The 17,372-nt window shown below is 38.2% G+C and overlaps 2 protein-coding genes across 5 annotated transcripts in view; one reads left to right on the forward strand and one right to left on the reverse strand.

Annotated features, from left to right (window-relative positions):
- Ric1 (RIC1 homolog, RAB6A GEF complex partner 1) overlaps nucleotides 1–17,372 on the forward strand; it is an 89,580-nt gene that overhangs the window by 12,430 nt on the left and 59,778 nt on the right. For all 4 annotated transcript variants that reach the window (XR_005286266.1, XM_038337660.2, XM_038337651.2 and 1 more), the window contains exon 2: nucleotides 4,930–5,037. Coding sequence is in view for 3 of the 4 variants with exons in the window: in XM_038337660.2 (XP_038193588.1) it covers nucleotides 4,930–5,037 (108 nt within the window). In the remaining variant the exon portion in view is untranslated. The remainder of the gene's footprint in view (nucleotides 1–4,929; nucleotides 5,038–17,372) is intronic.
- On the reverse strand, nucleotides 13,343–13,718 carry LOC119819459 (60S ribosomal protein L37-like). Its single transcript, XM_038337680.1, has one exon. The coding sequence runs from the start codon at nucleotides 13,683–13,685 to the stop codon at nucleotides 13,392–13,394; it is 294 nt and encodes a 97-aa protein (XP_038193608.1). The 5' UTR covers nucleotides 13,686–13,718; the 3' UTR covers nucleotides 13,343–13,391.

A 17,372-nucleotide genomic window follows, 5' to 3' on the forward strand; every position in this document is an offset into this window, starting at 1 on the left:
TTACTTTTTAAAAGGAGATTTGGGTTCTCAACAGAACTGAGCAGCAAGAACAGAGAATCCCCACATATTGCCTGCCCCTCCCTCAATAACTACCCCTCATATCAGTATCTCTTACTTGGGTCATACATTTGTTACAGTCAGTGGCCCCACTGGAGGTTTCAGGCCATGGTCAAAAGGCTTGTTGCTTTTGGTTCTATAGAGAAATGCTGTATGATCATAAGAGTGTATGGCAGAGGAAGCCACTCAGCTGATGGCTGGCCGTAAGCGAAGGAAGGGGCAGAGAGAAGAAACCAGTGTTCCAGTATCTTTTTCAGGGGTGTGTCCCCAGTGCCTAATTTTATTTTGTGAGGCCCTACTTTCTAAAGGTTCCCCAGCTACTAACAGCACCACACTCTGGGAACTATGCCTAAAATACACAGGACCTTGGGGGATGTTTATGACTGAGACTATAGCATACAGAATATTTGCTACAGTAATTCTCAGTGGTCTACCTACTCATTTCCTTCTTTTCAGCCCTGGCAACCCCTATTTAAGGAAAAAAAAAAAACCACAAACAGAAACAAAAAACCTGCTTGTCCTTTTCCAAGTATCTTGTAATTGGACCTATATAGTCTGTATCTTTTTCCGTATCTTTTCATATCTTGGTGTCTGGATCTGCTATAGTTCATCAGCTATCCAAGGGATATCATGGTTACTTCCAAGTTTGGCAATATTTATGAAACTACTATAATGTTTGTGTTCTATGTTTGTTGTCATTTTAAACAGGGTCTGTCTTACTGTGTAGCGTCAAGCTCACTAACCCAGACTGGCCTTAAATTCATGATCCTCCTGCCTCAGCCTCCTAAGGGCTGGGAACCACCACACTCAGCTTTTTAAACTTTTTTGTGTTGGCATGTTTTCAGCTCACTTGAATAAGTAATGAGTAAATACTACCTTACAGGTGGTGCATTTGGTTTTGTAAGAAAGAGCCAGTTGTGTAAAGTAGATGTATCATTTTGCATTTTCAACAGCAAAGAATATGAATTCCTGTTGTTTTATATCTTTGCTAGCATTTGGTATCAGTCTTCTAAATTTTGACTGTTCTGTTAGGTATTTAATGGTATCTTATTGTTTATATTTGTTTTCTCTAAAGAAAGAGGATGTTGAATATCTTGTAGAAAGATTGTTTTCCACATGTATTTGTTTTGTGTTTTCAAGGTCTTTTGCCCATTGTATTATTTTGTCTCTTACTGAATTCTAAGTTTGTGTATATTTTTAATATCAGTTCTTTATCAGGTATTTGCAAACACTTTCCTCACTCTCTACCCTTGTAGAAGGGAGCGGCGGGCTGTGTCCTGCCACCCGGCTAGCTTTACCCAAAATAATTACACGGAAACTGTATTCTTTTTTTTTTTTTTTTTTTTTTTTTTTTGGTTTTTCGAGACAGAGTTTCTCTGTGGCTTTGGAGCCTGTCCTGGAGCTAGCTCTTGTAGACCAGGCTGGTCTTGAACTCACAGAGATCTGTCTGCCTCTGCCTCCCGAGTGCTGGGATTAAAGGCGTGCGCCACCACCGCCCGGCCTGGAAACTGTATTCTTTTAAACACTGCCTGGCCCATTATCTGTAGCCTCTTATTGGTTAATTCTCACATCTTCCTTTAACCCATATTTAGTATTCCGTGTAGCACCACGAGGTGTGGCTTACCAGGAGAGATCTTAACCTGCGTCCATCTCGGAGAGGAGAAGCATGGAGACTCACTATGGCAACTGCCTGAAGCCTCTCCCCAACTCCTGCTACCCAGCATTCTGTTCTGTCTACTCCGCCTACCTAATTTTCTGTTCTCTTAAAGGGCCAAGGCAGTTTTCTTTATTAGTAATGAAAGTAACACATAGACACTCCTCCATCATACCCTCAATAATCCTCATTCTCTTGATAGTATTTCTCATAGATCAGTTTCTAATTTTAATGAAGTTCATCTTATGAATTGTTTGCTTTAGATATTGCACCTTTGGAGGAGGTCATTGTCGTATCTGAATCATTTAGGTTTTTCACTGTTATATTCTAGGACTTTTACACTTTATACATAGGATTTTTATTTATTTTATATTCTTAAGAGTTTTCTAAGATGTGCATCATGAAGAAATTTTGTGACTCAATTTCCATTCATTCTCTTTACTCCTTTGTCAAAGATCAATTGACTGTGTGAGTCTTTCTAAGTTCTCTTCTGTTTCTTTGATCAGTTTGTCAATTCTTTCATCATATTTACTGTAGCTTTATAATGGTAAGTCTTGAAATTTGTTAAACTGATGTATTACTTGTGTTTTAATAAATAAAGCTTGCCTGAAGATCAGAGGGCAAAGCAGCCACACTAGTCAGCCATACAGGCCAGGGAGTGGTGGCACACACCTTTAATCCCAGGACTCAGGAGACAGAGGCAGATAGATCTCTGTGAGTTCAAGGCTACTCTGGGCTACACAAAATCAATCCAGAAACAGATCCAGGCGGTGGTTCACACTTTTAATCCCAGTGTTTGGGAGTCACACACTTTTAATCCCAGCATTAGGGAGGTAGAGACGGGGGCGATATTTCTGGGCAGAGAGAGGAATATAAAGGGGAAGAGTGAAGTCTTGAGGATTTGTTGAGACAGCATCTCACCCTTTCGGTTTGAATATTTGGTAGAGGTAAAAGGCCTCTCTAGTGGTTGGCTGTTTTGCTTTTCTGATCTTCAGTTTGAACCCCAGTACCTATCTCTGGGTTTTTATTCGTGCTGCAATTTGTGTTAGCACTCCAGCACCCTTCATTACCCTTCGTCTTGAAACTCATCTGAAGTTGAGTTGATTTATTGACATCTGTTGTAGTTTGAATGTAATTGGCCCCCATAATCTCATAGAGAGCGGCACTGTTAGGAGATGTGACTTTGTTGGGGTGGGTATGGCCTTGTTGGAGGAAGTGTGTCACTGAGGGGGCAGGTTTTGAGATTTTCTGTTACCTGCAAGATGTAGGACTCTCAGTCACCACCACATCTGCCTGATGCTATGCTCCCTGTCATGATGATGATAAGCTGAACCTCTGAAATTGTAAGCGAGCCACCCCAATTAAATATTTTTTTATGAGTTGCCATGGTCATAGTGTCTCTTCACAGCTATAAAAACTGTAACTAAGACAACATCCCTCAAATAACTACTGAGATTTTGGTAGGATTGCTTGAATCTCTAGATCAAACTAGGGAGAATTGCTATCTTGACAGTATTGCCCCCTTCCTATTAATTAATATAGAATATTTTTATCTATTCTTTGACATCTTTCATTAGTATTTTGTATAGTATTCCTTCTATACATAATTCTTTTAGATTTACGACATTAAATATTTCATCTTGGGTAATGCAATATAAAAATGGGAACATGTTTTTTATTATAAATCATACCTTTTCAGTACTGGAATCTGTGAAAATGATCAACTCTTATGTATTTTGTATCTTACGGCCTTGTTTATGTATGTAAGAATATCCTGTTGATTCTTTCAGTTTTGAATATGTCACTGTTGTCTGTGAATACAGTTTTAATATCTTCTTTCCCAATATGTATGCCTTTTATTTTCTTTCTTTATCTTGTGACATTCTGTAGTCAAACTTTCTTTGTACTGCCAGTTCCCAAATAGTGTCATGATTATTAAGTTTGAAGGCTTTGTCTTAGCTTAGGCTTGTTCCCAACTAGCTCTTAAAACTTAAATTGTCGGGCTGGAGAGATGGCTCAGTGGTTAAGAGCATTGCCTGCTCTTCCAAAGGTCCTGAGTTCAATTCCCAGCAACCACATGGTGGCTCACAACCATCTGTAATGAGGTCTGGTGCCCTCTTCTGGCCTGCAGGCATACACACTGACAGAATATTGTATACATAATAAATAAATAAGTAAGTAAATAAATAAATAAATAAAAAACTTAAATGTCCTGTTTATATTAATTTATGTTCTGCCATGTGGTTGCTACCTCTACTCCATATTGTATTTTTGAATCACTGGTAAATCCCACCTCTGTTCTTCCCAAAGTTCCTATCTCTCTACCCAGAAGTCCTGCTTAACCTCTCCTATCTAGCTATTGGATATTCAGCTCTTTATTAAACCAATAAGAAGGTGTCTTGACAGAGACTCATCTTCATAGTGTACAGAAAGATTAGACCAAAACAACATTGTTAGGAATTGTGCTACTTTGTTGGATAGTAATGAGTGCCTCATTGCCGTGTTCCTCAGGTGAGAAAGCTTGGAGTTTTTTATTACTAAGTGTAATAATAGGTGTAGAATTTTTGTTGCTGTTCATTAGCAAGTTGGAATTCTTTTTTTTTTTTTTTTTTTTTTTTTTTTTTGGTTTTTCGAGACAGGGTTTCTCTGTAGCTTTTTTAGAGCCTGTCCTGGAACTAGCTCTTGTAGACCAGGCTGGCCTCGAACTCACAGAGATCCGCCTGCCTCTGCCTCCCGAGTGCTGGGATTAAAGGCGTGCGCCACCACCACCCGGCCCTGGTGCATAATTCTTTGTTGGATTTAATTTGCTGATATTTTGTTGAGAATTTCTACATCCAAGTTCATGAGAGATTTTGATTTGTTGGTTTTGGTTTTCATATGGTAGTTTTGTTTGCTTTTAGTAGGATAATGTTGGACTCACAAAATGAATTTAGAAGAGCTCTACTGTGTCACCTCTGTGTTAAGGAAGGATGTGGAGAACTGATACAATTTATTTAAATATTTGGCTTAATTCATCTGTGAATATATGTGGTTATGGTTCTATTTTGGAAAGTTACTAATTATTGATTCTGTTTAGCTTATTTAATAGCTGTATGTGTGACTAACTTTCTTTCATAATTTGCGTAAAACACTGTAAAATTCTATAAGTAATGTTTAAATTTTGTTTGTATCTCTTTCTATGATATGCAAATAAAATAAAATATACCTTTTTTTTCTAGCCTAGTGTGTTAATCGTAACATACAAGGAACCAGCTAAGTCATCTACTCAGTTTGGATCTTACAAACAAGCTGAATGGAGGCCAGATAGTACCATGATAGCAGTGTCAGTAAGTAGATCTTTCAAACTTAATATTATTTGCTTAAGAAGTCACTTAAATGAATGCAAAGTTGCATTTAAATGAGATTTTCTAATATTTCATTTAGTCTTTAACACTGTGTGTTTGTGTGTGTGTGTGTGAGAGAGAGACAGACAGACAGACAGAGAGACAGAGACAGACAGACAGACAGACAGAGACAGAGAGGAAAGCTGTACTGATTTCTATTTGGGCCTGTGCTAGCCTACTCTCTCTTCTACCATTGGCTGTGTCTTCATTGTTAACTCATTACATTCTGCCTTCCCTGAACAGTACTTGTGTCCCTTTCTGTGTAATCTTCTGAACCACTCCTCCCCCAGCCTATAGATAATGTACATATGTTAGAGAAATAAGAAAATAAGTTTAAGGAACTTAGGTTTTATTTACTGTACCCTCTTCTCCATCATAGAGATCAAACTGGAGCCTTGTGCGTGCTATGCAAGTGTTCACCCACTGAATTATACCACTGTAATTGTTCTTTAACTATTACATTAGCTCACCTGCCTGCCTGTCTCCACTCTCTTTCTAGTCTGGTATTTTGTTGACTGGGCTGCTCATCTGAAAATGTTCCAGGTGACCAAAATTGTAGTACCAAGTAGTTCTGTATTTCTTGTAGCAGAGCTGGTAGACTTCACAACCACATAACAAATCCTGCCTGTTATATATAGTTCATAAACTACATATAGGTTTTACTGATTTAAATGATCAGTGCAAATAAAAAATTCTTATATATTTATGTATTGTCTGGGTTTCTTGATTTGAGTAGTTCTGACAGCAACCATATATGATGTTCTCGGTGCTTTCCTCTTTGGTTTAGCACACTATCAATTATTGTAACACAGCTATAATTGCATTGCCTAGCAAGTGCTACACATACTGTGACATTTTATATTATGTTTACTACTAGTACATACTTTCATCAAAAGAACAGAAGTGTCGGGTGGTGGTGACCCACGCCTTTTATCCCACTACTTGTAAGGCAGAGGCAGGCAGATCTCTGTGAGTTTAAAGCCAGCATGGCCTACAGAGTGAGTTCTAGGACGGCCAGAGCTGTTACACAGAGAAACCCTGTCTTGAAAAACAAACAAACAGAAGAGAAAATTGTCATTTAAGTCTAGATTTAAGTCTAGATTTTTTTTTTTATTGTTGAATTAGGTGGCAAATGTGTATTATATAGTAAACTCCAGAAGAGTATAAGTGTCACTACAAAGCTAAATACTCATCATTTTAGCTCTAATTCATTGGTAGTAGTAGAAAAAATAGAAAGTTTAAAATGCTATTTATTATATTAGAGTTTGAAAGTGTATTTGAAGAAAATTGATCAATTCTTTAAACATTTTTTTAGTTTTATCTATCTATCTATCTATCTATCTACCTATCTATCTATCTATCTATCTATCTATCTATCTATCTATCTATCTATCTATCTATATGGTATTTTGTCTGTATGCCATGTGTGGGCCTGGTGCCTATTGGAGGTCAGAAGTAGACACTGGATCCTCCAGAACTGGAGTTATAAATGGTTGTAAGCCATGATATAGTACTAGGAATAGAACTTGGGTCCCTAAGAGCAGCAAGTGCCCTTAATCGCTGAGCCATCTCTCCAGCCCTAATTGCTCAATTCATTGATGAATTATCATATGGTTTTGAACTGCTCTGATGTAGTTTATTTGCAAGGCCAGTGCTGAGTGTGAGAAAGCTGATACTCTGTATGCATAGCCTGTATAGAATAACTCTAGATTCATAAAATACTCAAAGAAATTGAAAAAACTAATTCTGTACGAACTGAAGGAGATTCCACTAACATACAAAACAGAAAAAGACATAATTGGACAAATTCCAAAGCTTTCAAAAATATCAGACTTTTAAAGTCCATGATTGTTTTAAGTTTTCATCAGAGATAAAAGCAGAATGTCTTGACTTGGTTGCCGGAAAAGTGTTTGTGGCTTAGTGTGGTGGATTTGGTGGTGACTTTTTAAACTTTAGGTTGAAATTAACATTTTCTGAATTTAAAGAGTTAATTTCTGCTACTTACTAGGCAATGAACAGCTATGTTTGTGTGTGCTGGGATCAAACCCAGGGAAACACACATGCTTCACGCGTTTAGTCCCATGTGACATAGGGCAGGGTTTGTTTTAGCTAAATACTCTCAGGTCATACTTCATCACCGAGGGAAGTCAGGGCAGGAACCTGAGGCAGAAACTGAAACAGAGTCAGGGCAGAGTGCTGCTTACTCGCTTGCTCCTTATGGCTTGCCCAGTCTGCTTTTTTATAGCACCCAGAATCACCAGCCCAGGGGTGGCCCAGCCTGTAGTCGGCCTTCCCAGTCAATCACTAATTAGGACAATGTGCTGCGGACTTTGCTTGTAGTCTAGTCTCAGGGAGACAGTTTTTAGTTGACAGTCCTCCTTCCCAGATGACTAAGCTTGTGTCAAGTTTATATAAAAGCCAAGATACCATGTAAACCAAGGTAATGGCTCTTACCTGTTTCCCCTTGCTTCTGAGCCTTCTGACAGACTCTGGGATTTCCTTTGGTGTGGCATGTTTATACCTTTCTCTCCAAACTGTAAATGGCAAATTCTCTGTCCTATGGCAGTTGTCTCCTGACCTGTTTACCTTACCACACCAGAATAACAACAGCAGCAGGCCCATGGTTTCTTTTTGACTACTGTGCATATTTAAGCCTGTTAATTTAATGGTTTTGGTTAAGAATGTCAATATTTGGACTTGCTCGGTGATAATTTTTGACATATCCTTTATTTCTTGTAGTTGTACATCAGAGTTTTAAATTTTAGTGGCTATTGTATTGTGGTAACTCTGGTTTTGTTTATTTTGTTTTTGGTTATTTGTTTGTTTGTTTTGAGACAGGGTTTCTCTGTTTAGCCCTGGCTGTCCTGGAACTTGCTCTGTAGACCAGGGTGGCCTTGAACTCACAGAGAGATCTGCCTGCCTCTGCCTTCCAACTGCTGGGATTAAAGGCATGTGCTACCACTCCCTGGTATACTGTGGTAACTCTAGGAAACAATTTCTTCCTGTTTTCAGAGGTTGGGTTTTGCTTCTTATTTGCTAAATTTCCCCCCATATATTTATGTGAAGTATTTCTTCTCGTGTCTGCATTTACTGTAGTTTCCTGGGAATTTCTCTAGAGCCAGGCTTGCCAACCCCAGAATGGCTCCCCCAATCAAGATACCTCTCTCTTTACTCTCATATCTGTCCCCCCTCCATCTCAATCATCCCATTCCCTCAAGTTCTCCTCAACCTTCCCTTTCTCTCCTCCTCTTCTCCCTCTCCATCCCCCCACTCCCATGCTCCCAATCCTGTCAGGCAACACTGTCTGTCTCCAACCCCCAGGTGGGTCCATTATGTTTTTATTTGGGTTCACCTTATTGGCTTATAGAGAAGCTTATTAGCTTTTCTAGGAGCCTGAACTATAGGCTCAGTATCCTTTGTTTATAGCTAGTATCCACTTATGAGTGAGTACATACCATATTCATCTTTTTGGGTCTGGATTACCTCACTCAGGATAGTGTTCTCTGTTTCCATCCATTTGCAAGCAAAATTCAAGATGTCATTGTTTTTTTACCGCTGAGTAGTGCTCTAATGCGTATATATTCCACACTTTCTTTATCCATTCTTCCATTGAGGGGCATCTAGGTTGTTTCCAGGTTCTGGCTATTACAAATAATGCTGCTATGAACATATGCTATGAGCAAATGCTTTTGTAGTATGACTGAGCAACTTTTGGGTATATTCCCAAGAGTGGTATTACTGGATTCTGAGGTAGGTTGATTCCCAATTTTCTGAGAAAATGCCATACTGATTTCCAAAGTGGTTGTACAAGTTTGCATTCCCACCAGCAATGGATGAGTGTTCCCCTTATTCTACATCCTCTCCAGCATAGGCTATCATTGGTGTTTTTGATCTTAGCCATTCTGACAGGTGTAAGATGGTATCTCAGCGTTGTTTTGATTTGAATTTCCCTGAAAACTAAGGAAGTTGAACATTTCCTTAAGTACCTTTTGGCCATTTGAAATTCTTCTGTTGAGAATTCTCTGTTTAGTTCAGTGCCCCACTTTTTAATTGGGTTAATTAGAATTTTACTGTTTAATTTCTTGAGTTCTTTATATATTTTAGAGATCAGTCTTTTGTCTGATGTGGGGTTGTCAAGATCTTTTCCCATTCAGCAGGCTGCCTTTTTGTCTTATTGACTGTCCTTTGCTTTACAGAAGCTTCTCAGTTTCAGGAGGTCCCATTTATTTATTGTTGTTCTTAGTATCTGTGCTACTGGGGTTATATTTAGGAAGTAGTCTACTGTGCCTATTCATTGAAGGCTACTTCCCACTTTCTCTTCTATCAGGTTCAGTGTGGTCAGATTTATATTGAGGTTGTTAATCCATTTAGACTTGAGTTTCATACATGGCGAAAGATATGGATCTATTTTCATTCTTCTACATGTTGACATCCAGTTATGTCAGCACCATTTGTTGAAGATACTTTCTTTTTTCCATTGTATAATTTTAGCTTCTTTGTCAAAAATCAGGTGTTCATAGGTATGTGGATTAATATCCAGGTCTTCAGTTTGATTCCATTGGTCAACATCTTTGTTTTTATGCCAGTACCAAGCTGTTTTCATTACTATAACTCTGTAATAGAGCTTGATGTCAGGGATAGTAATGTCTCTGGAAGTTTCTTTATTGTACAGGATTGTTTTGGCTATGATGGGTTGTTGGATTTTGTTTTTTTCCATTTGAAGTTGATTACTGTTCTTTCAAGGTCTGTGAAGAATTGTGTTGGGATTTTGATGGGAATTGCATTGAATCTATAGATTGTTTTTGGTAGGATTGCCATTTTTACTATGTTGATCCTTCCTATCCAAGAGCATGGGAGATCTTTCCATTTTCTGGTATCTTCTTCAGTTTCTTTCTTCAAAGACTTAAAGTTCTTGTCAAATAGGTCTTTCACTTCCTTCATTAGTGTTACCCCAAGATATTTTATGTTATTTATGGCTATTGTGAAAGGTGATGTTTCTCTGATTTCCCTCACAGCTTCTTTATCATTTCTCTATAGGAGGGCTACTGAATTTTTTAAATTTTTTTTTTATTCTGCCACATCACTGAAGGTATTTATCAGCTGTAGGAGTTCTCTGGTAGAGTTTTTGGGGTCACTTTTATATACTATCATATCATCTACAAATAACGAAAGTTTGGCCTCTTTCTTTCCAATTTGAATACCTTGATCTCCTTTTGTTGTCTTATTGCTATTGCTAAAACTTCAAGAACTAGGTTGAAGAGATATGGAGAGAGTAAACAGCCTTGTCTTGTTCCTGATTTTAGTGGAATCGCTTTGAGTTTCCATTTAATTTTTTTTTTTTTTTTGGTTTTTCGAGACAGGAGTTTCCATTTAATTTGATGTTAACTGTCAGCTTACTGTATATTGCTTTTATTATATTTAGATATAATCCTTGTATCCCTGATCTCTCCAAACCTTTGTCATGAAGGGATGTTGGATTTTGTCAAATGCTTTTTCAACAACTAATGAAATGATCATATGGTTTTAAAATTTCAGTTTATTTATATGATGGATTACATTGACAGATTTTCATATTTTGAACCAGCCCTGCCACTGAACGTGGGAATTTGAATTTTTTTTTGTTTTTTGTTTTTTGTTTTTTGAGACAGGGTTTCCCTGTAGTTTCTAGAGCCTGTCCTGGAACTAGCTCTTGTAGACTAGGCTGGCCTCGAACTCAGAGATCCGCCTGCCTCTGCCTCCCGAGTGCTGGGATTAAAGGCGTGTGCCACCACCGCCCGGCAGGAATTTGAATTTTTATATCAAAATAAGTCTACTGGTTATTCAGAAAAGCCAAAAAGGAAAAATAAATGAAATCCAACTAAATACTGGGTAAATTTTCTATAAAAGCCCTATAGGTTTTCGTATGTTCAACCAGCCCTGCATCTCTGGGATAAAGCCTACTTTATCATGATGGATGATTTTTTTTTAAAATGTGTTTTTGGATTAGGCTTTGCATCCATGTCCATGAGTGAGATTGGTCTATAATTATTTCTTGGTTGAGTCTTTGTGTGGTTTTGGTATCAAGGTAACTGTTGCCTCATAAAGAGTTTGGCAATGACCCTTCTGTTTCTGTTATGTGGAAAACTTTGAGGAGTATAGGTATTAGCTCTTCTTGGATGTTCTGGTAGAATTCTGCATTAAAACCATCCGGCCCTGGGCTTTTTTTGGTTGGGAGGTTTTTGATGGCAGCTTCTATTTCCTCTCAGCTTATATGTCTATTTAAATTGCTTACCTGGTCTTGATTTAATTTTGGTGTATGGTATCTATCTAAAAAATTGTCCATTTCTTTTACATTTTCCAATTTTGTAGAGTACAGGTTTTTGTAGTAAGACCTAGTGATTCTCTGAATTTTCTCAGTGTCTGTTGTTATGTCCCCTTTTCATTTCTGAGTTTGTTAATTTGTTTGTTCTCTCCCTGCCTTTTAATTCGTTTGTTTTAATTAATATATAATTACATAATTTCCCCCCTTTTCTCCCTCTAACCCTTCCATGTCTCCCCCACACACACAAAATCCTTGGCTTTTTTACCTTTAATTATCATTGTTACTTGTATATCTATAAATATAGAAATATATTCTTCTCTGATAGCAGTTGACCGTGTGTGTGTGTGCGTGTGTGTGTGTGTGTGTGTGTGTGTGTGTGTATGTGTATCTCATGTTTTCTGTTGATCTACTTTCCCCCTCATTTTTTCTATGTTTTGAGGTGGCTATTTTCATCAGATAGATTGATTGCTCAAATTACCAAAGCTGTGCAGTCTGCAAAATTCAATATAATCTCCATTGGGATATTAAGTTGGAGATGTGTTTAACTTCATAATTTTGGGAGGGGTGGGGAGATGGATTTTGAGATGGTTTCTCTGTAATAACCTGTGGCTGTGGCTGTCCTGAAAATCACTTTGTAGACCAGGCTGACCTCAAACTCAACATAGATCCACCTGCCTCTGCCTCCTGAGTGCTGGGATTAAAGGCATATACCACCACTGCCCAACTTAACTTTATAATTTCTATTTACACTATTTTATATAACATTTAAATTTCCAGTGAAAATTTCATTCTCTTGTCTTTTTTTTTTTTCCTTTCTTGAGCATATTACCTTGAAGTTCTTGTCTAATTCTAGTATCCTGATCCTTTGGTTTCCCTGTCCTTTTTATTTGTAAGTCTATGATCTTGCTTTTTAATGTCTGGGAGTTTGTATTTTATCCTGGACACTGCAAACGAACTATAGAAAGTTACAGTAGTTATTTTGATACAGACTCAGAAAGATAAAATCAAATGTTTCCTCTCACTTGTGGAACGATTTAAACGTGTCTGTGTGTGAAGGGAACTGTGAAGGAAAGATCTTAAGGTAGGAGGGAAGGACAGGGCAGAAGAGGGGATGATGGACAAGGGTGACTCCAGAGTAGAAGGGGAGCAGTCGGGTGGAAGGGAACCTGCAGGAGGGGTCAGTGAAGGTAGAAAAGGACATGGGGAAAGTGGGACAAGTAAGAACCGTGTATGTATACATGAAGGGTTTTAGGAGGCCCATTACTTTTTTTGCTATTTTAAGAAAAATAGAGCCTGATTTTGTTTTTAAATGTGGGTTCATACTTGCTATCACACAAGGTCTGAGGACAACTTGTGGGCCTTGGGGGTGGACTGTGGTTGTAAAAGTTGACAGCAAGCTTCTTTATCCACTTCATCAATCTTTCTGATTCATCGAGTAGTTTTGAGAACTCCATTAGAATCAGTCAGTGAAGAACCACATCTTTGAATCACTGCCAAACAAGATGACCTGAGTTTGACCCCTAGTACACACATGGGATTAGGTGGAAGGAGAGGACCAACTTCCATAGGCTGTCTTCTGATCTCTATATATGCGTTGTGGTACATGTATATGCACACATATACACCCATCCAAACAAAAACACCTGAGCAAAATAAAGTAATTTTTTAAAAAAATCAAGTAAAGGAAATAAAGGTTCGTTTGAATTTAATAGAAATGTTAGCATCATTTGAGGACTTGGTATATTTGTATTAGGCCACATTATATCTCAAAATTGAATTATTCCTGTTCTGTCCTTTTACCCCTATTTCATTGTGAATGGTTTGCCATGATTTTTATGGTCAAATTTTATTTCTTCACTGTCTAGCCTGTTGATTCTGTATTGTGTACTTGTAATATCACATGTTTTGGTTTTTATCCCCAGAGTTATATTTTGATTTTTTTTTTTTTTTTTCATTTTGGAAACCAGAACATTTATTTTATGACAGACTGAAATCCTCAAGATGAACTGGATGCTGCAACAGCTGCCCTCTTGGGTTTAGGGGTTGTCCCTTCACGGAATCCATGTCTGAATCTCCGGTAGACAATTTTGAGGTGCCTCATCCGCCCAGTCCCGGTAGTGTTGCGTCTCTTAGCCTTGGCACTCCAGTTATACTTTCTCTTGCGCTTGGCAGGGTAGCCACATTTGCCACAGGTAGACTTCTGAAGGTGGTAGGCCTTAGAGCCACAGCGGCGGCACAACGTGTGCGTCTTGTTGCAACGCTTTCCGAAGGATGACGTTCCTTTCGTCATCTTGCTTCTGCCGCCGAGGCCAAAGAGACCGGAAGAGCATATTTTGATTTTTTTTTTTTTTTTTTTTTTAAATTTTTCTAACCTTTTGGAGATTAAAAAACAAAGTAACTGGGGCCTGGAGAGATGGCTTGGTGGTTAATAGCACTTGTTGTTCTTGTAGAGGACCTGGGTTCGGTTCCCAGCACCTGTTTGGTGGCTCACAGCCTTCTGTAAATAGCTCTAGTTCCAGGGGATCTTATGTCTTCTGACCTCTGTGAGCGCCAGGCACACATGTAATACACACATGTACAGACAGGCAAAACACTCATTAAATAAATTCTAAAAAAAAATTTTTAAAGAATACTGTAACTGTTTGAATGACTTTGTGTTTATTTCAGCTACTGTGTTCTGGGTTGTTTTGTTTGGTTAGTTTTCTTCTGAGTTCTGTTTGCTAGTGTCCTGCTTCTCTTTTTTTGTAGCAACCATTTTATTGGGTGTAGATGATTGCTAAGTGGTATGATTTAACTGTGTTAGGTATGGAACTTTTGCAGTCCTGGAAGTCTTTCTGTGATGCAGTTATTTGGATTGCCTTGCTTTGTGCTTACTTTTTTTTTTCTTTGTGCTTACTTTTGAGGATTCTTAATTTATCAAGGCATGAATCCTTTCTAGGATTCTTGTACAAAGATCTGAGGATTACCTTCCTAAGTAGTCCACTGTTGTTGGAGGCCTCTTGTTCATCCCGGCTCCCCAGAACCAAAATAACCACACAGAAACTATATTAATTAAATCACTGCTTGGCCCATTAACTCTAGCTTCTTATTGGCTAACTCTTACATATAAATTTAACCCATTTTTATTAATCTGTGTATCGCCATGAGGCTGTGGCTTACTGGGTAAAATTTACAGTGTGTGTCTCTGGAGCTCCATCGCATCCCTCTCTCTGCCTTTCTTTTCCCAGCATTCAGTCTAGTTTTTTTCTGCCTACCTAAGTTCTGCCCTATCAACAGGCCACTGCAGTTTCTATAATCATTAATGTTAATACACAGAGGGAACTCCCACAATTCCTGACTACTCAGCCCTAAAATAATTACACAGAAACCATATTATTTGCAATACTGTTTGGCTAATAGCTTAAGCATATTTCTGGCAAACTCTTATATCTTAGGTTAACCCATCTCTATTAATCCTTTATCACCACATGGCTGTGGATTACTGGATAAAGTTCTGCCCAGCATTTGTCTCTGGTGGGGCTACATGGCTTCTCCTGACTCCGCCTTCTTTTTCCCAGCATTCAATTTAGTTTCCCCTGCCTACCGCTAATCTGCCTTATCAGGCCAAGCCAGTTTCTTTATTCATTAAACAATAAAAGCTACACAGACAGAAGGACCTCCCACATCATTTCCCCTTTTCTGTTTAAATAAAAAGGAAGATTTTAATTTTAACATAGCAAATTACATAAAACAAAACAGTTATCAAACAATAATTACAGTTACAATATTTATATCTACCCTATCTTTCATCATGACTAAGAAAAACTATATATTCTTCAAGTCCATCAATGGCTTCAGAAGGATATTATATTACCTAAATAAACTGGAAGTATGAAGGTGTAAGTCATAAACAATCCCACACTGGTTCGGAGTTATGATTAATAGAATATTTATTTAAAGGGGAAAACTTACAGATCACCATCCCAGACAGCAGCCCTCTGTGCAATCAGGAAAGGAGCCTAGTCACCAAAATTGGAGCCAGAAGCAAGAGAGGAAGAGAGGGAGCAGAGGGCAGTTGCTGCTTTTTTTTTTTTAAAGAGAAAGAGACCACGCCCCAATGGGCTGGTATCTCAGTAGCTATTGGCTGAAGGAGTGGAAGGAGCTCTCACAACAGAAATACATTGTAAAAACTTCCAAAACTCTTGAATTGACAGAGACATCTCACTACCTGGACAGTCACCCATAGTTGTTCTCTTCCTTTGGGGCATTCATCTTTAGCCTACAGGCACATAGTATCCAATGGACTTTTCCATAGGCAGGAAATTTCACAGTTCCGCCTGTATTGGCAGTTTGTCAGTCATTTTCTTCTGTGTCCTACAGAATGTCTTTAGACTCTTTCATGAAGCAGGAACCCTGAAGGACCATGTCATCTTTAGGGAAGTTTAGCAGTCATTTCTCTGTGGGTCCTGCATATCCAGTTTAAACAGCATACCATCAAGCAGTCCAGGCAAGAACAGTTTCTTGTTCAGATGGCTAACAAACTCCATAAGGAGCCTCTTTGATGCCCATCTTGCTCCTGAAGTAATGGTGCTGCCAGGAGCAGATGTGTCTCGTCATAAAAAATCCTAAGTTATTAAGATATTTGTTTTATTTTATTTTTATTTTTTTGAGACAAGGTTTCTATGTAGCTTTGGTTCCTGTCCTGGAACTAGCTCTTGTAGACCAGGCTGGCCTGAACTCACAGAGATCCACCTGCTTCTGCCTCGCAAATGCTAGGATTAAATGTGTGTGCCTCCACGGCCTGGCTCTAAGTTATTAAAATATTTAAATGCCATTTTCTGTAGTTCTTTAAAAGGTTTAAAGAATGCCTATCCAACTGAAATGCATCTTTGTATATCTAGAAAATCTAACGAGCTTGACTATTATAGATGATGATCTATTAACCTGTATTTTTTCATTATACATTATTTTTAAATGAGATACACATACAGAAACACAATACCTTAATCAAGAGCATAAATAGGCATACAACAAAATTGACCTTAAATTTTTATCAATAAACCAAGATCCATACCAGTGAAAATCTATAACATATCCCCCTTTAAATGTAAACACATTTATAGACAATATTTGGGAATATGGGAATTGTTCTCTTCATACTGCTTCCTGCTTTTTGATGGGCAAAGTATTTTCCTTTTGCGGGTTTTCATGGAGACTTTTTGGGTGGTCTTGGTCCATCAAACCACTTTATTCTGGAAGGATTCCACAGGTTCTCAATCTCTTTGGAAACAAAAACAGAACCTCTTTTCCAAAGCAACATATCCTTAGACCCAAATTGTGTAGTCAAGATAACTTTATGTTGGTTTAACTTGTTAGTCACCAGAATCAATTGTCTCTCTGCAGTCAAAGCATTTAAAGAAAACATAATAGTATACATAACCTGACTCTCTGTATATATTCCATTTTTAACTGGCTTATTTTTCTTTATTCCTTTACTTTTTCTACAAGTTTAATTTATTTTATTATCTTTACTCCTCTAATCTATGATATTCTGTACATTTACTGTCTCTTTACTCTTTTTCTTCTCTCCTCCAACCCTGCATACATTTTTAAAACACACTGTGTCTCATTGAAAGGTCTTTTATGTCTGAATCTTTCCTATTATGTTTCTGTAGTTCTTTTCTGCCCAGGAATGCTTCTTAAAATACTAAGCAGCAACAAAGGCTTCTTTGTCTTTTGGCTCCACCAGTCCAACATGGTGGGGCCGAGGTCTGTTTAGCCGGAGCCATGCTCACAGCCCCATTTTCAGGCACACAACACATCTATGTTGTCATTAAGCAAGTTGTAACAGTCTGATCACAAACCCCATTTAAATGCTAGGTCTCCTCAAAGAGCCAGAATTCGTGCTGGCAGCATGGCCCAGGAATCCTCTATTTCAAAACTATGCAGCTTTTTTTTTGCCACCGCTGAATCAGGAAATCTTCTCTTAAGGGAGCTG

Source organism: Arvicola amphibius, chromosome 1 (assembly GCF_903992535.2).
Source record: "Arvicola amphibius chromosome 1, mArvAmp1.2, whole genome shotgun sequence".
Lineage (NCBI taxonomy): Eukaryota > Metazoa > Chordata > Mammalia > Rodentia > Cricetidae > Arvicola > Arvicola amphibius.